The sequence below is a fragment of the Microtus pennsylvanicus genome, chromosome 4 (assembly GCF_037038515.1).
Source record: "Microtus pennsylvanicus isolate mMicPen1 chromosome 4, mMicPen1.hap1, whole genome shotgun sequence".
Lineage (NCBI taxonomy): Eukaryota > Metazoa > Chordata > Mammalia > Rodentia > Cricetidae > Microtus > Microtus pennsylvanicus.
The window spans coordinates 4,474,946-4,493,473 of record NC_134582.1 but is presented as its reverse complement, the minus strand read 5'-3'; the positions used below and the strand labels follow the sequence as shown (position 1 = coordinate 4,493,473).

At 49.2% G+C, this 18,528-nt stretch overlaps 1 protein-coding gene across 2 annotated transcripts in view; it reads right to left on the bottom strand.

Moving 5' to 3' along the window:
* Window positions 1–1,363: 1,363 nt before the first annotated feature.
* Window positions 1,364–18,528, bottom strand: part of Tshz1 (teashirt zinc finger homeobox 1) — a 73,017-nt gene continuing 55,852 nt past the window's right edge. For both annotated transcript variants that reach the window (XM_075968135.1, XM_075968134.1), the window contains exon 2: window positions 1,364–5,917. In XM_075968135.1, the coding sequence (XP_075824250.1) occupies window positions 2,712–5,165 (2,454 nt within the window). In that variant the 5' untranslated portion in view covers window positions 5,166–5,917 and the 3' untranslated portion in view covers window positions 1,364–2,711. The remainder of the gene's footprint in view (window positions 5,918–18,528) is intronic.

Sequence of the window (18,528 nt, the reverse complement as noted above, 5' to 3'; positions counted from 1 at the left end):
ACCTGGTCCAGAGCTGTGCGGAAGGAATGAGTTCACACTGCAACACTGGGTCTGGCGCTGGAGAAGCACTCAGCAATGTCACCTGGGGTCACCGTCTTCATGGTGTTGAGATTGCCTCCACCCACCAACTGGGGAACTGGAATGAGGATAATATGCCAACGAGCCGAGGCATTACAAAGAAAAAGACATTAAGAAATCGGGAAATTTGTATCTGTCCCTTGGTGATCAGAACTCAAGCCGCAAGTGACCTTGAGGCCATAGGACTGTGCTCCTGGGCTTCTTCCTCAGACCTGCCCTCTTCCATTGCACTGCGGCTTTACGGTTCTCACTGCGAGGGTGAAATGTCTGCGGATCTACCATCCAAACGCGGGTATGCAAGTACCATGCCAAAGGCTTGATGCCTCTCCCACTCTGTCACCCCTCCAGGCATGGAACTCATGTGTCTAATAGCTGAAGCTCTAAAGGACAAGGCTATTTAGCAATGGAAAAGGGCAGAAGAACGCAGCAAGCATCCCTGTGCACACATGACTGGCCAGGCCACCCCGTGCCATTAGCAGAAAGAGATGGAGGCTTGCGTCTTGAAGCCAGTCAGGGCGTCATCAAAACACCATGACTGCTTAGACACCTCTGAACACAGCGTGGGTTCTCGCCTTTCATGGGATATAATTCTATGAAAATTTAAGCAAATGGTAAAAATCAAAACAAAGGCCAACTACATGTTACTAAGTGTTCTGAAGGAAGAGACCGGAGGTCTCAGTGTCCTTGGTTGCTGAAAATGGGCCAGGACAACAACTTCAGGAATCTAGGCGTAGAGTCAGGACATCTCAGGACCAGTGCTGGGCATTCTCGGTAGAACCATCAGATGCCTAAGAAATGACAAAAGCAAGACTCTCCTCCATGACTGAATGGAAAAACAGCTAGGCGATAATAATCAAAAGGCAGTTTTCAAAGCTCACAAACCAGTTTTTTTTTCTTTGCAGCAAAATTCATTGGGAGATCCGCAGGGCCTGAGCTGCATTGAGGCCTCGCCTACTGCCGGGCCACGAAGCCCAAGCACACAAGAGGCTTATGACAGCTTCTAACAGTATGAAAGAATTGTCGAAAAAAATCACCACAGTCGTCCAGGGACCAAGTGGCCATCACTGAAGGACTGGACTCTGGGAATCCTTGACCACCACTGCAGGTACCAATGTTATTATCACTTTTAAACATTCAGTACTTCTCATCTGACTGAAGTATGTCTGCACACAAATCATGGAATGTGTCTGAGTAAAATTTTTGTTGGTTGATTGCATATGCCACACCTCTTGTGGATGGAGAAACATCTCAAAGGGAACATAATGACGACATGACAATCTGTAAATCAAGAACTGCGTGTGGGTTTATTTTACATTTGAGAAAACAGTGGGTTTAATTGTGTGAACCAAAATGGACTGTACAATATTAATGACGGGACATCAAAATGTATAATTAATAGTGCATTGCTTGCTCTGGTTTTATTTATTTATTTTTGTCTGATAGTTCCTCTGAGTACATGCATCTGAGAAGACGCAGGTGCCAGTAAAATTTCTCTATTTAAATCAAGCTGCAGGAACTAAATTTTATCCAAAAATTGTGGTTTTACATTATATACACAGAAATTTAATATAAAATGACAATATAAAAAGTTAAAAGAGAAAGCATCCAGCCAGAAGGTACAAAGAAAGTTGGAGAGATTAAAATGACATGATGTGTGACATACAGGCGTGTGTAAGCTGACTCTGGCGAGTTACAAGGAAAGGATCCAACATTTGCCCCATTTTTTTTTGTTTTTTTTTTCTGTGTTTTCTTTTTTTCATTTACCAATGCATCACGCTATAGAAAGGTCAGCCGATACCAAAGCTTACATTTGTAAATAACTATAAACTGCAATATTTTACAGAAAAAAAGAAGAAATAGCATTTTTACACATTTTTTAAATAATAAGCTTGCATACTTTTTTTTGCCAAAAGTGGCATTTTTTAGCATCCAGAGGGTTTGGGCATAGTGGCAACTGGGGTATACGTTGTCTTTGTTTGGAACATGTAGAGTGTGGCTTCCTAACCCCGTGAGTCCCAGACAGCTCCCTGTCTCCAACCGCTGCATGCATGTCTCTTCACAAACCAGTCTTGCATATAAAAGCTCATTTTTTAATTATTAAATAAGTTTTGTGTCTGACACAGCTTTTGATCTGAATGAGAAGCCTTTAAGCGCCTTTCCCCCCTTTTTTCTTTCTTTTTTTAATTTTTTTTTTAATTTTGAGTGAAAGGCACAGAGATAAAGTCCTCAAAGGGTTAAACTTGACACTACCAGGTCCTGTGACCTTTATTGTCATGGCAACTTCGTAATTTTAGGATGTCTCTTTATCGCTGCTTGTTTGTATCTTTCTTTACCGCTAAACAATGTCTCCGAGCGTGCCCCACGATTTCCTACAAAAGATAGCTTAACAGCAAGAACGGGTGCCAAAAATAAAGGTCAGACTTTGACTCACGGAAGAAAAAAAAAAGAAAATAACATGCACAGATCAGACAAAGAGCATATAAATATAACTACAAAATATGTGTAAGAAAACCCAAGTCCAGATGTAGGCAGTTCAACAAAGGGAAAGACTGATTTCAGCGGCTCAGGCCAGGCCTAGTGCAGCACAATGAGGCGGAAGTGCAACGTTCCGCAGTCTCTCGCATACCTGGACACTATTGCTTCTCCAGCTCCGTCACGTAGATCAGGTGGTCCTCTGGCGACTTGCCGTGCGTCTTGCTAAGGTGCAGTTTTACTGCGTGTTTGCTCGCGAAAGTTCGGTTGCAGAGCTTGCATTGGAATGTGGAGCCCAGGTCTTCCTCGGCTGACCCCAGCGGGCCCAGAGTCTTGTTGGCGAGCACTTTGGAGACGCTCTGCTGCTCTTGGATCTGACTGAGCGGCAGCTTGGAGAGGTCCTTCAAGCTGAAGCCCAGGTGCGTCTCCAGGTGGCTGATGTAGGTGGAGGCAGTTCTGAACTGAGAGGCACAATCGTTACAAAAGAAAACAGGATGCCCTGTGTCGAGGTTCTTAAGGAACTTCGTTCCCCCTGTCCTCCGCAGCTGGTACTTGACATTGGCCAGCCAGTGACTGATGGTCGTCATGGAGAGGCCTGTGAACTTGGAGATGTGCACCCGCTCCTGAGGACCCAGGTCTGACATGATGTACTTGCCTTCTGCTGTCTCTCGAAGGCTGGAGGCGAACTGGGCCTGGAGGATGAGCAGGTGCTGCGGGTTCCAGTTGGACTGGCGCCCCTTCCTCTTGTGGACAGGCGACAGCTCGTCCAGGGCCTCCTCAAAGCTGCTGCCGTCCGCATCCGACTTCTCCGACACCGTGGAGGGTGTGGAGGACTTGGGAGTCAGACGGCCCGTGAGGTTCTTCACCATGTCTGAGATATCCATGAGGGCGCTCTCCCGCAGAGGCGAGGACACAGCGTCGGCCACGCCGGAGACCAGGGGCTTGTTCTTGGACTTGGTCAGGTCGATGGGCTGGTCACTGTTCTCATAGTAGTAGCGGTCGATGGCGTCGGCCTGCTTGGCAGGGGTGCTGGGGTAGACGGGCTTGTCCAGCATGCTGTTGCTGATCTTGTAGAGCATGGCCAGCGGGTCCAGAGAGGGGCTCACGGGCTTGGACACCTTCCCCAAGTGAGTGTTCATGATGGACTGCAGAGCGCTCAGGGGGTTGATGAAGGACGGTTCCGGCGAGTGGTCCGTGATGATACCCAGGTTGCTGCAGCCGTTGGTGACTTTCGCCTTGAGAGGCTCTGTACCATTCGGGGTGTGAGCATCCAAGGAACCCTCCTTTTTGGCTTTCCCAGTTTCTGCATCTGAGCCCTTCTTCTGTGGCTTGCTTCCAGTCTCCTCTGTCTTGGGAAGATCTTTATTCTCCTTTGCCACAGGGGAGGCAGCCTTGACAGGGGAGGCCTTCTCCTTCTCCGCAGGCCTCTCCTCCTTCTTCACGCTGACCTTGCCTGTGACCTTCTCCACTAACTCCTCCATGGCTGACACGTTGCTCTTATGGGGTGGGGGCGTGAGGCTCCCCGGGGAGGGCAGGAGGGCATTGTGCTCTGTGGAGGACAGTGACTTCACACTGCTGGCGTAAGACGGCTGTATCTGCACGCTCTGCACAGCTGACGGCAGCGGCTTCACTGTGCCGGGCAGCTGGTAGGCTGCGTGGATGCTGGGATAGCCACCCCACGAAGGTGCACCATTCTGGGCTTTACTGATAGCTGTGGACACAGTGTTCTCAAGTGACTTTAGGATATCCACACCCCCCTTAGGGCTATCATCCAGGTCTTCCTCGCGCAAGTACTGATAGAGGGTGGTGGGTTCAAACTTCTCTGTGGTGTCTTCTGTCTCCTCCTTGATCTTCCTCTCTGCATCCCCAGCGGCTGGAGGAGCTTTCTCTTTCTCCTTCTCTGGCTCCTTCTTTTCTTCTGAGGCTACAGAGCCTGCAGGGGACTCTGGCTGTTTCTTGATGCCGGAGGCAGGCAGCCTGGTGTGAGTGGTCGGGGGTAGGGGGATGGACTGGATCTTCTCTTCTACCACAGGGTCCAGCACCAGCTGTTTTCCTTTCTTGGAGGCAGACGTTGTCACCTTTAAGAAGTGGCCAGTGACCATCATGTGGGCCGTGAGCTGCTGCAAGGTGTCATGGGAGCTGCCACACTCCATGCACTTGAGTATCTGGGCTTTGCGAGCCTCAAACTGCCACGTGTAGCTAGCACCATTCTGGTAGCCATAACGGTTATTGGGTGTGACGTACGGGTTGGCTGTTTTCTGGTCCTTGGATGACTCACTCAGTGCAACCTCAGCGGCCATGCCTGTGGGCTCCGGGGAGCAAGGGGATGCCAGGTCCTGGAGCGCTCGCTTCTTGGTGGACGGGACCAGTTTGGTGATGGCGGGCACGGGCTCTTTCAGAGGCACTTTCTGGTAATGCTTTGTTTTGATCATGTGGACGCTGAGGTCTTGCAGGGACTCAAAGGAGTGTCCGCAGTACATGCACTTCAGCACCTTCTGCGCGTCCTCCTTCCCCTCCATCTCCATCAGCGAGCGCTTCCTGGGCTTGGACCACCGCTTGGTCTTCTCCGAGTCCTTGTCCCTGTTGTCGTCTCGGTAGTGACCCGTCTCATTCATGTGCACCGTCAGTTCCACCAAGGTGTCGTAGGCTGCACTGCAGTCCTTGCACCTGAACTTGCTGGCCCCTGTGAACACCGAGCCGTACAGCTTGTTATTCTGCCGGTACAGCTGCACCGTGCTGAACAGGCTGGGCTCGGGCAGCAGCCCGTAGGACGAGGTCTGCTGCAGTGTCTTGGCCAGGGCGGCTTGGTGCCAGTCATACCCGGAGCTGCTATTGTTACTGGTGGTGCTGCTGTGGCTGGTGCTGGTGCTGCAGCTGGTAATGGCCGTGGTGGCTGTGGTACTGGCGGTGCTGGCGGTACTGGTGGGGGGTGTAGGGGTAGGGGTGGAGCTCTCCTTCTGGCTGGCATCGTTATTGCTGGTGGTCGAACCGGACTTCTTTAAATCCAAAGCTAGGCTAGACCAGCAGGACTCTGAGAATAAGTTCGCATACACGGCTTTGATTTGTGCCAAGCTGTCCTGGGGGTAGGAGACACTCTCTGGACACTGTGGCTCCTCCTTCTCCTCTCTGGAGGAGGAGCTTTTGAAATGGGCCAGCTGGTCACTGTTCTCGCTGAAGGGCGAGCCATAACCAGCATCGTGATTGGTGGCAGTGCTGACTGGGGAATTCTGATAGCTCTGGGCCTCTTTGATCTCTGTCTCCTCGTTGCACACGAATTCGCTCTCCTGAATGTCCAGAGACAGCCCACCATCCTCCACGTGTTCCTCATCTATTTCGGCTGCCTTCAGTTCTTCCTCGGGAACATAAGCTAGGAGAGAAAAATGAAGCGCAGTCAGAAGGAGTAAATCATCCTCAAGGACGCAGCCTCCCCAGCAGTTAGGTGTCTTTAAAAAGATGTTTTTCAGCCAGGCTCTCAGACTACAAGGCCACCTCAACGTCAGCTCCACGTGCCTGCCCACTGGACAGCAGCAAGGCAGGAGTAAGGCCACGCTGAGACCACCCCCACCAAGTGCAGCACAGAGCACAAACCTCCACAGTGCTGTCTAACTTCCTTTCTTCCTGTTCCCTCCCTCCCTTCCTTCCAGACAGGGTCTCAAGTACCCCAGGCTGGCTTTGAACTCCTGATCCTCTTGCTTCTACCTCCTGCTAGCATTACAGGCATGCAACACCAACCAAACTAGCACCCCCTTCTTAAAGACAGTTCTGCTGAGAGGCTAAGGACAAGCAATGACTCCCACAATGTCCTGGGGGTCTCCTCCCACATGCTATCCTCATGTGACTTGCAAGCCCTCTGTGATTTCTATAAGTCAAATTTGTTGAAATCAGGAGGGGCCCAGCTCTCTCTTTCGGACAATATATTTGCCAGGCAATATTCTATGGTTTCCATAAATAAAAATTCTCCTTCAAGGCAAGCAGTAAAAATAATATGGTTTTCACTAAAAAACAAATGCTTATCACATTGTGAGTCTGCGGCTAGGGACAAAACACAGTGCTACCTATGAAAGACAGCCGCAGGGTGACCAAGGCCACCGCCACACACCAATACCCAGAGCAGTGTCACACACACAGCGAAGGAAGAAATAAGGCAAACATTTATCATATGGACAGATGTGGTCATCCACCCCACGGAGCACCATCTAGTCCCAGGAAGGAAGACACTGACCCCTGACCCTGCGAAGACATGGGTGAGCCTTGAGGACTGCACGGAGGGAGACTGGCTACTTACAAAGGACAGACACTGCCCTGTGCCCTCGTGTAAGGCCTGCACTGCAGTCAGGTTCGTAGACACAGACAGTGGGGGGGGGCAGGGCCAGAATTGGGGCAAGGTGAGGTCAATGGGAAAATGATGTCTCAGGGCTGCAGTTTCAGTTTTGCAAGATGAGAAAAGGTGGACTTAGGAGATGAAAGTCACAGCCTAGCGGCAAGAATGTTCGGGATGTCTCTGGACTACACCTTGGAAAACGGTTACAGTGGTGACTCTGATGTTATGAAAACTTTACTGTAATAATCTTTAATTATGAAAGGCAGCAGTGTAGGCCCCGATGGCTGCCAAGGGCCCACAGCTGCCTGCAGGACTTCAGGCGGAAGGACACATAAGGTAGCAGGCAAAACCTTGATTCTTAAGATCATTTTAAATGCTTTGATGTGTGACATATTTTGCTACTGACGTACTTTTTACCACCTCCTAAACTTACTTGAGCAATGTGCTCTCCCCCCGCACACACACACCCCCCCCCCCGCTGCCCTTCCTTTCTCTGACAGAAAAGCTAGGTGACCAAGTGTTTCATGAAAAGTAGATTTGAGGTTGAGGTATCTCCGGCAAGCTCCTATTAAAAAGCACCGACGTGACCCGAGAGGGGCGTCTCATTAAACATGATCACTCATTATCACATTATCAGAGCCAGATCCTAAGGGAACGTGGCAAAGAGCACAAGCATTTTCAGAGAGGAGTGACAGGAGGGACAAAGAATATCTCTGTGCCCCAGGGGAGGATGCCAGGGGTGGGTGAAACGCTGGGAAGCTTCCACGCCTGAGAAGGAAAGGCTCCAGGCTGCAGGGAAGCAGGCATTCACTGTAAATGAATGACTGCCCCTATATAAATAAACACGCATGGCAGTGTATGCACAATCACATAGTATGTGTAAGCTCATTCATGATAGCGCATGTACTTTACACGCACACATACATATACGAGCATGCATATGACAGTACATGCACAGTCACCCCACCCGTATGAACACATGCATTACAAATGCATACATGGTCATCCTATGCATGCAACCACACACATGAGGGTACAGACCTAGTCATCCATATGTGCAAGAATAAACATAAATAATAGAACAGCACTATCATTCCTGTACATGCAAGAACACATGACAGCACATGCATGCATGATCGATCACTCCTGTGCACACTTGACAGCATATTCAGTTACCTATATCTACAAGCACACATAGGATAGCATGTACATGATTCTACCATACATGTGAACCCATGTGTGAACATGCATATGGAAGTACATGTATATGTGAGCACATGTAGTGTGATCACCCCATACACAGAAGTGCACACATATGCACACACAGTGAGACCATTGAATCTGCAGAACACCTGTGCACACCACCTCTCTACACTGAGCCTCTGCAGTCAGAGCACACAGGTCCGGGTCCCTCCACATCAGGGTGGAGTGGCAGTCCATTAACAAGACAGCAGTTACAGTTCTGCTAATGCTGTGTCACATGTGAGACATGAACAAGAGTGGGAGGTCTCGGGCTTCGTCTCTGGGCATCAACTCCTGGGTTGTGCCCCCAAATAATTCTATAGCTCTTCTAGGAAATGGAGGGCTTGCCACATCCTAAGGTGACCACTGCCACACACACACACACACACACACACACACACACACACACACACACACACACTTCCATTTTGCCCACAAGAGCTAAGTGTTTCAGACATCCAGTTCTGGTATACCATGTGGAGACCCATAAGGCCTGCTTCCCTCATAGGAAGCTGGGCTGGGCTGTCCTGGGTGGGGAAAGGTAAAGGGTACAAAGGTATGGGCAGAAATGCAGACCACGGATGTCTGATACTGGCAGCCTCTTCCCATGCCATCCTTCATGTGTGCTTTCCCCCTTGTCCAAGCCAAAGTGTAGTCACGGGGATCATAACTTCTTCTTCCTCCAGGTCTGCACGCTGAGCTCCTAGACTGAGCTGACACGTAAACCATGAACAATCCCACAATGCAGCACAACAGACAGTGGCCTGGGGACAGGGAACCGAAGCACACTGCCCACACTAGGGGCCATTCTCCAACCTCTACCCCCCACCCGATACCCATGGCCACTGCCAGCTCCCTGGAAGGCGGATGTCGAAGAGATGTACCACACCTAACCCCCAGAGCTATGTCCTGGAGGACAATGCAGCTTCCCGAGCATGGCAGGATGAGGAAGGGGCAGTGCGCCATGGAAGCTGGGCCCCTGACGGCCAGCTTTCTCTCTATCCCACTCAGCTCGTTACCTGGCAGACACCCCCGTCTCGAGGTGGCTGCTGTGTCTTCTGCCCTGCATATACTCCTGGGGGTTGCAAAGGTCCACAGGCCTCATGGCTATCACCCCTGTGTGACATTTGACACCATCTAACCCAAAACCTTCAGTCTCGGGAATGCAGCCTAAGATGGTGTGAAATGAAGCAACTGTCTCCTGCACAGAGACTTTCTGGACAGCATCACTGCCCGGAACATTTAGTCAATAGTGAGTGACAGTCAGGGGAGCAGAAATTCACTCCCAGAAGGAAATGACAGTCAAACATCAAAACTATGTTCTAGTACATAGTCCGTTAGTATAGCGCTCACTGCACAAGTATGGGGGTCCGGATTCGAGTTCAATCCTCAGACCCCCATCTGTAAATGGCACATTAGAATCCCTGCACTGGGAGGACGAGACACTCAGAGAGCGTCACCTAAGGAGCCTGATCAGGTGGCAGATCCTGAGGAATGACACCTGAGGCTGATTTCCAGCCTTAACAAGCACATGCATATACATACACCTACATATATGCACATGTGTACACATACACATATGCACATATATATAATGTCATGGAGGAAGTCAAAGACAAGGAAGTCAGAACAAAGGTGTGTGGCCAGAACAAAGTGGAACACTTTTCAGAGCAAGTTTCCTCAAGCTAATAAATGCATGGGTTTTTAAAATGTTGGCCCAAATGCCTCTTAATAAATACTGGAACCTTCAAAATTTTCTCCAGAGTTTTCCATTCAGTTCACAGTAGTTACCGCCCGCCACTTCTGAAATCAGCTACACATACGTGACTTTCCCTGAGCACCCAGTGGGTGTAGCCACCACCGAGTCCAAAAAGCATCGAGAATAACTAGTGCCCACTGGGAAGGGACAACGGAGAGTTGTGCTCATCACTACCTTCACTTCCTTGATCAATCAGGGCTGCAGTGGCCCAGGACCGAGCATGCACGGCCCCTCCCCACCTGTCCAGCATGTCCTCACCCGCCTCCTGTTGCTCATCACTCCATGTCCTCATGGAGTGACCCCTGGGAAGACAGCTGTGGAGTCTTTTGCACAGGCAAGCAGGCAGTCTGGTCTTCTGGTTTTTAGCTGATGAGGCTCACTCCAGCCTCCACCTCTAATCTGTTTCCCCTCACATCACACGCTCTTCAAGTTTCTTGTACCCAGAGTCTTCTACTTTTCAGCTATTTCGCTTTTGCCTATGCTCATTAGTGTTCTGTATCTATTTTTAATTAGTTATTTTCCTCTGTACCACACGAGGAAGCACAAATCCTCGCATGATGGCTGGGGACAGGCATCCCACTGGATACCTGAGACCGCCCTTCAGATCTTTCTACTTTCTCAGTCACTACTGAGCACCCAGCCAGTTCCCCGCTCCACCTGTGAGAACCTCACTTCCAAATGCCAGAGGCAGACAGAGGTCTGGCATCCCCAGCCAGATAAGAATCCAAAACCTTCAGAATTTCCTTTCAGCATCCAACACCTACAGAGAAAAGGGTGGCGACGACATGGTACAAAGGTGGTGAAGAATTCCCCACCCTGGATTCTGCAGGCTGACAGCAGGAAGGGTTTCCCACACCCTGATTTTAGTAGTCACAAAAGCAGGCCGGTCTCAGTCAGGAAGACATGCACCAAAGGCCCCAAACGGCAATACTTGTCATGCAAAAGCAGTCAACCCAGTGACCCTAGAATTTGGGGGTGATCCAAACAAAAGGGTGTCCCAAGATGCCTGAAGAAACGGGGACCACTTGTACTAAACACACCTGTATTGATTGGGTCTCTGACCACTGTGGTTCCCTTCTAAGGGACAGTCACCTCACCTGCCTCTGACATCCGTCTGGTACACAGAGAGAAAGAAAGGACAGATAACTCCAGGTCTGTTGATCTTTGTGGACAGGGTCAGTCCAACGCACAAACTCCCAAAATGCAACCATGGCAATGAAGTCACTTTTAAGGTTATAGAAATCACTGTGGTCATTATGCCCAACTCTGGGTTTATCCGTTGCCATGATTTGAATGTTTCTGTTCCCTGAGAATTCACCTATGAATTCTAATCATCAGTGTGAGGGGATTAGGAGGGACTCTGGGAGGCGATCAGGTCACCAGGGCGGAGCCCACGTGAGTAGTATTAGTGTCCTCATAAAGGAAGGTCTAGAAAGCTGCTGTGCCCCTTCCTCCACGGGGAACAAAGTGAGAAGACAAATGAGATGTCCTGATGCCTTAACCTGGGTTTCTGGCCTCTGAACCGGAAGAAATTCAGCTTTCACCGTTTCTGTCTCACCCGGTCTCTGATGCGGTCAAAGAAGCTGGATGGCACCAGAACACCTGCTCATCACTGCTGCACCCGGAAGACACACACACAGAATAAACACATACGGACACGCCCACTGGTATAGTCTCGTGTTGCTGTGGAAAGGCAGGCGCCCAGCTTAGCCATATGCCACTCAATCAGCCTGTCCCCAGGGAAGCTGACCCAGTATAGACAGTGTCCTGATACCGGGCATGACGTGTGACCCAGTAGATTACCTAGAGGCCTCTTTCCATGTGCCTTCCATCCGGGTCACCAGCTTTAGGAATGTTCCAGAGCTCCAAGGAAGAAAGGCAGGAAGCCCAAAGTAGGCATTAGAGCAGCTCCCAGGAACCTCTCAAAGGGAGGGGCAAATCCACACGGGTGAGGACTTGGGGAGTCTTTCCAGCCATGCTCTGTTTTCCTCATTAGCCCCTGCCATCCAGGAAGTGGGTGTTTAAAAGTATCAAATAAAAAGCCCAGGTCTTTAGTCGCTGCTTGGTGACTGCCCTACAGTGAACACCAACTTTGCTATTGTATTGCCACCTGGTGAAACTATATTCAGACCAAATTGCATGTTTATCTACACCAAACTGGTTTGTTGTTGTTGTTGTTGTTTTTCTTTTTTTTACTGGCAAACGTGATACTCATGAACAGATGGCCGTTATATCAAAATACATTTACTCCAAGGGACCAATTCACGAAAGGGGCTCACACACACCTAAAGGAGGATGTGTGCCTTCAGTGCATCATAGAATCTTGCAAAACACAACTTCTTCCAAATTTACAATTGATCTCTTGTAAAGTAACTTCACCTTTGCATGGAGAGAGCAGGTGGTTTGGATAGGAGTCCGGATCTATCAGGGGAAAAGGTGCAGAGAAGGCAGACACAGGCAAAGCGCCTCCCTTCCCAGTCTGAAAAGAACATAAAAATGCAAGCAAGATATACATTAATTTGCTAGCGTGGTTCTGATTTCTGCAGGAGAGCTGACGCCCTGCCAAGCAAGGCTGAAAGGCCACTTCTGCTCTCATGTGATAGACAAAAAGGTTTCTATCACTTTTGCAAATCTTTAGATGCTGGTCGCGATTGTTAACGCACCGTTTTGCTGAGGCATTCGACTTGCACCAGAAGTCTTTCTTTACTTAAGCCCCAGGAGAAGCCATCTTTAAGAAGTGCAGGGTCGGTAAATAAAAATGACCTCCCCTCGATTCCAATTTTAATTAGGAATCCATAGGTAACTGCCCTAAGATAAATACAATTTCTTCTTTCCCTTATTGCCCCAGAATTCAATTTAAAATTAGCTTAGGAATAAGGAAGCACATTCCAGGACCCTGCCCGGCCTGCCCATTAGTGAATCAGATACTGATCTTTTGTTTCATACAGACTGCAGGTTACAACACAGTTTTACAAGAAGGGTAGCCAAACTTGTGCATAAAACAATGAAAAGCTTCCCAAGATGGTGTCAGGAAGAAAAAGAAGAGGATCTGCACAGGAGAGACTCAGGAAGGCCAGTGGGCAGGGAGGGTGGACTGAGACTCCTGGGAGGCTAAGCACTACAGGACAGCTGCCTGCATAAAGGTCCACAGTGGAACATTCTCTGGTTCTACAAGATCAAGTTTCACTCAAGATGCATGAACCCAAAAACAAGCACCAGGTAAAGACACACTCATAGTCGAAACCCCAAATCAGAAAGGACAGACCCTCCCTCATCCTAAGGCAGAGAAAGAGTCTAGGTCTAATCACCTAGTATTCTGGGGGCCCCAGTCTGGTAGTGTGTGATACCCTGAAAACAGTGGGTCTCCCACGATAGAAGACATAAGAAACACGATTCAGGACCAGGGTCTTTACCCTGACGTACACCTCAACCAGTGTGAAAAGCTTGTAAGAAGTATCACCAACACCTACAGTCACCCCTTGCTCCCTGCCTCACTGCGACCTAGAGATGACATCTTCTAGGAAGTTCCTTCTGTGGGCCTCAGCTGGGGGTCTTGAGACTTGGGAGTGGGAGGGACAAGAAGTTCCAGCTTCATGACCCCTGAAACCTCAGCGCAGGAGTCAGAATTGAGTCTCCGTTAGAAAGACAAGTGTCTTATCTTCTAAGACACACTGGTTAGAGAATGTGGCTCCTAGTAATGCCATCTGGTAACAGGACACGGAGGGGGCGCTAAGGAGCCAGTTTGGGCACCATGTTAGGGTACCTTTTTGTCTTTAAGTATAAGATGGGCAGACGGGTTTTCTAGGAATATGATGAACCAGGAGCCAACATAGCCCACGAGGGTTTCAAAACATGGTCAGAAACTGCTCACGAGGTCCCACGGCAGGAGACTTCCCTTTAAGTCTCTCTAATACACATACTGGTGCCTGAACTGAATTTTATCTGCCCTATCACGACAGAGACTGCAGTTTTATCAGAATAATTAGGCTTATTTCTACTATTATCAGTGAATCCTCATAATTGCTTCCAAGGATGCTTTCTTAAAAGATTAAAAGAATTTTTTAAGAGGGGGAGGAGAGAACTTAGTAATTCAGCTAGTGGGATTATTTATCACCACCATTTGTTTCCAGTACACGTGACACATTCCTAAAAATCTTTTGTTTTATATAGGCTACAATTTTCCAAAAAAATTTTATTTCCGTGCGTACAAATATACTGGAATACAGTATGATACTTGTAGGGGTTGCTTTTTCTACAGATGAAAGTGAGGGAACAAAATACTTCACAAGGTGGATGGATGGCATTTTCGGCAGAATGGATTTTTAAAGAGAGAGTCGGATGAACCCCAGGAAAGTAACGCCCCCCCATTGCATGTTCTCCAGGAACCCCCCAGAACCATCCACACCCCCTGCCCCCGCCCCCAACATGGAAATCTGATGAATGAGCAGCCAAGAATTGGTAACTGCAGTATAAAATTCTCCTTTCACAATTACTTGCAGAAATAAATGACATTTCCCCCATCAACTAAAACAAAGACTCCGAATCATCATTTCTGCTATTTCTTTTTGTGTCAAAACAGCCTTGCCAGCCTCCTCCGCCCTTCCCGAGCCAGGCACGGTGGTGGTGGTGCCGATCTGACAGTGTGAACACACACAGTGTGTCCTGCTGGGGGGCAGTGGCCCAGAGAGGGGTACAGGCATGAGCATGTACATGTGTGTGCACGCATGCGTGGAATGCTTTCGCATACAGGTGTGTGCTCAAGTGTGCAAACCTGGGAAACTTCTCGTCCCCACCGTTCCCAAGATGGAAAAGGGAGAAAGGAATCTATAACCAGACTCCATTTTTTTTAAAAAAAAAAATTAAATCTTGTTATTTTTTTTTTTTTACAAAATGTGCCTTCTGGATGCCAATGTGTCCCTAAAGATGTGCTGTCATCCCGAGCCACAGCAGACTCTGTGTGTTCTGATGTGAGTGGACAGAAGGCAATGTATACAGCCCCGTTACAGCCTAATGTGACACCAACCATGTGTGCCCTGACGGTTTACAACGTAAATACACACATATTGTCTGAAAAAATATTTTCATCTCAAATCCTAACTATATAATGAGGCGCAAACATCGTATCTTTGGCAAATTAGATAAAAACTGTATTTCTCAATTCGCAGCCCAACATTGTTTAAAACATCTTTGTTTCCTTAAAGAAAACACAGCCCGCTCTTGTCAACCGTCATTTTACAGACAGCGAGAAGTGGCAGCTGTATTTGTTTTTTAGCGGCTAAACGTAGTAAAGTTCTGCATTCCCTTGAGCCTCACTAACACTGGCTCTGAGCAATTAGGTCTATACCCCTCCCTGAACCCGTATCTTAATCTGCACCCCAATTATGCACAAAGCAAAGGTGCGTTCCTGCGCCACCCTGTTTTGTATTCCACCAGAGGCGAATGCTCCCAGAATTCTGCCTCATCATCCCCATTGTTCCCCGGGTAGATGCACCTAAGTGTGGGCGCTCTGCAACAAGCTGAAGTAACAATAGAAGAAAGGCTTCCCGGAACCAGCTCTGCTCTCTGGGAGGCGGCATGGAATCCACTGTGGAAAATCAAGAGGTTCCAAGCTGGTTGCCCCCAACACCCTGCACCGGGCAGAGTAACGTGCACCTGTGGCTCTGCTCTCTGACAGGAAGCCCCTGCTGAAGGACGGAAGTCATTCTCAAGGAAAGAATGCTCCACGTGTGGGTGGCTGGAACCTTTCACAGGCCCGTCTTCAGTACAGCACAGCAGCCTGACTAACCAACCGTTTTCACTTCCTCTGTGTGTGTCAGGGAGGAAGGAAGGGGGTGTATGTTGGACTGGTATGTAAAGTGTATGCGTGTATTCACGTGCGCACATAGAACGTCGGTGCCTGTTTGGGAAAGCCAGAAGTGTCTTCCTCAATTGCATTTATTGAGACAGATTCTCTTGCTGCATCCAGGGCTTGCTGATTTTGCTAGTCTAGGTAGCCAGCTTGCCCCGAGGATCTCCTGTCTCAGCTTCCAGAGTTTGCTGGGCTTCCTGGCACAGCTGCCCAATGAGTTGGGTGCTTTATCTACGTAGCCATTTTCCCATTCCTGAGGGTTTCCCCTTTTTACCCATGGGGATGTCAAGCAACGCAGTCTGGGTAGGAGGTGGCAGTGATCCTGGACACAGCGATTCAGCATGAGAATCTGTCAGATACTCCACATCCGTGCGTTAATTCACACAGCCGCAGGCTCCTGGGCACACCTGAACGTCCCTTGCTGAGAGCCAGCAGCCTGATGCTGTTCTAGAGGCACGGGGCTTTTATAGAGTCTGTGGCAGCAAAGAGCTAGGTTCCAATTTAGAAAGATTTCCAAATAGCATCAGCAGTTCACGTAAAATGGCTCTTCGCAGGAGCATCTTCCGGAAACACGTTAGTTTTACCGGCAAAGAAATAGCCGTTCCAATAGCGGATTATTTATAATGAAGAAGAAAACAAGGAGGGCAGGAGAGGTGCTCCCTCCCTTACATCTCAGACAGGATCCTCCACCACCAAGGAAGCTCACTCTGGCCATTTCTGCAGCTGAAGATGACCCTCGCCACACCCCATTAGAGGAACACACCGAAGCAGAGCACCCCCACCTTCTCCCTCCCAGGCTCCCTTGCAGTGAAAAGAGCATGTTATTAGTGGAGGTCTACCAGGGAGACTGAGGAGCCGGTGCGGTTCTATGGCGATTCCATCTCTGAGACTCACTGGCTCTTCCTGTTCCATCTGATAAACTATCCATCCCAGCCTTCTCATTAAGGCTCCCATCACCAAAGGGAGTGGAGATGAATCCGTCTGGACCCCCTCCCCTTTCCTCTCTGTCGGATGATTTCATTGAAATGTTCATTTTCATCCCTGCCGGCAACATTAGAATGGAAGTATTTAACCTGTTTCCATTACTTATACAAATTGCCATTATGGGGTAGGACAGATGTTAGAATCACGCCATATAACTAACTTCCGTACATCCTTTACGGGAGCGTGAGGAGCAGGGAGGCGGCTGGATCGCATTATCTGACTCCATCATGTGCGCTCCGCTACCGGACTCATTAACTTTGAGCGTCAGCTTTTGCACTTTCTGTGCGAAAATTCCCGGGCTGTTTGGACTCATTTAATTTGGAGAGAGAAGCCTTTGTCAGGGGTAATGTTTTGATCAGGTGTGTTGGGAGGGTGGGGAGGGGGGAAGGGCGAGGGGAGGAAGGAGAAGCAGGAAGAAAGAACGTGGAAGGGGAAACACCTTGTCGAAATGTTCCCTTCCCCAGGGAATGATGAAAGGGAAATCGGTTGGAGCCCCTGGTACTCAAAGATGGCTGTCACTTCAGATAGGCGCGGGCATAACTCACCTCGACAGGTGACACCGCGGTGGAGCAAACTCTTGCTGCATTATTGAGCACGCTAGGGTGGGACTCGGGAAGACTGCATGCAGGCCCAGGATGCCTGCGGCACCCAAGGAGGGAAGTCGGCAGCAGTGGATTTTACTTCATTTGCCTCCTGGAGTAAAGGGGGGAAAGTTTCCCAAAGGATAAGCGGGCGCAGAATCCTCAGTCCAGGCTCAGAACATCCTTCCCGGGCACCCCAGCTCTCGGTACGAATGACACTCCTTGCCCACAAACTAGTCGGGACTTGCATTTAAATTTTCTGTGTTGAACACTAATTCCTAGTCTGAGGACATTTCTTCCACTGAACACGTCCAGACAGCAGCTAGAGGCAGCATGCTTTAAAATGTTCAAGGTGGAGGCAGCGGGATTTCTAGGGAGACACTCTACACCCGGAAGCTCCATTCGTGGTGTGCAAAAGCCTGACAGATTATGTTCTGTCTGTTTATACAGGAGAGTCCTCCTGAGACCGGCTGATCCCCCAACCACAGCATCTCAACTAAGTCTTATGCTTCCTCGTTCTGTCCCTTTGCCCCCCTTGGTTCTGTCCATGAAACCTTGGGAAGGAAACATTGAGTGTGCTTAAATCAATGATGAGACTACAAGATGATAGAAAGATAGATATTGTATATCCCAAGAATCTAAACAAGAGGACGGGAGTGGGCTCCAAAGCACAAGACAGCAAAGCCAGGGAGATGCAGGAAAAAGCACACACGCATGTGCGTGCACACGTAAACACACACACACACACACACACACACACACACACACCGCTAGAAGGAGAGGGAAGCCCATTACTGCCAGCACCAGTATTTTCTCCCTTGTGGCAACAGTGAAACCCAATGTCAAAAAGAAACAAAACACGTTCTCTCGATGGAAAAGAATTCCCTTTGAGACGAGCATTCCCTCCCTAAAGAAGCAGCTTATTGGGAGAATGAAGAATACAGCATTATCTTGAAGGAAACAACTGACTTGTCTGGGTTAGCACTGCAAGCCCACAGAGCATCTCACCAGCACCAGGGCTGGCACGGGAAGATCACTGGGGTGTGGCAGAGGATCAGTCATGGCCTATACTGGACCAGGCTCGGCACCAAGCACTCCGCAGCGCCCTCCCTTGTCTCGAAATCACCTGCCTATTTTCAGGTGAGGAACTGAACTTGATTAAGGAGTTCCACAGTCAGAAATACCAAAGGCCTCTCCCCAGGAACCTGTTCCCAACCTGGGCTCCTAATACGTCCATGTGGTT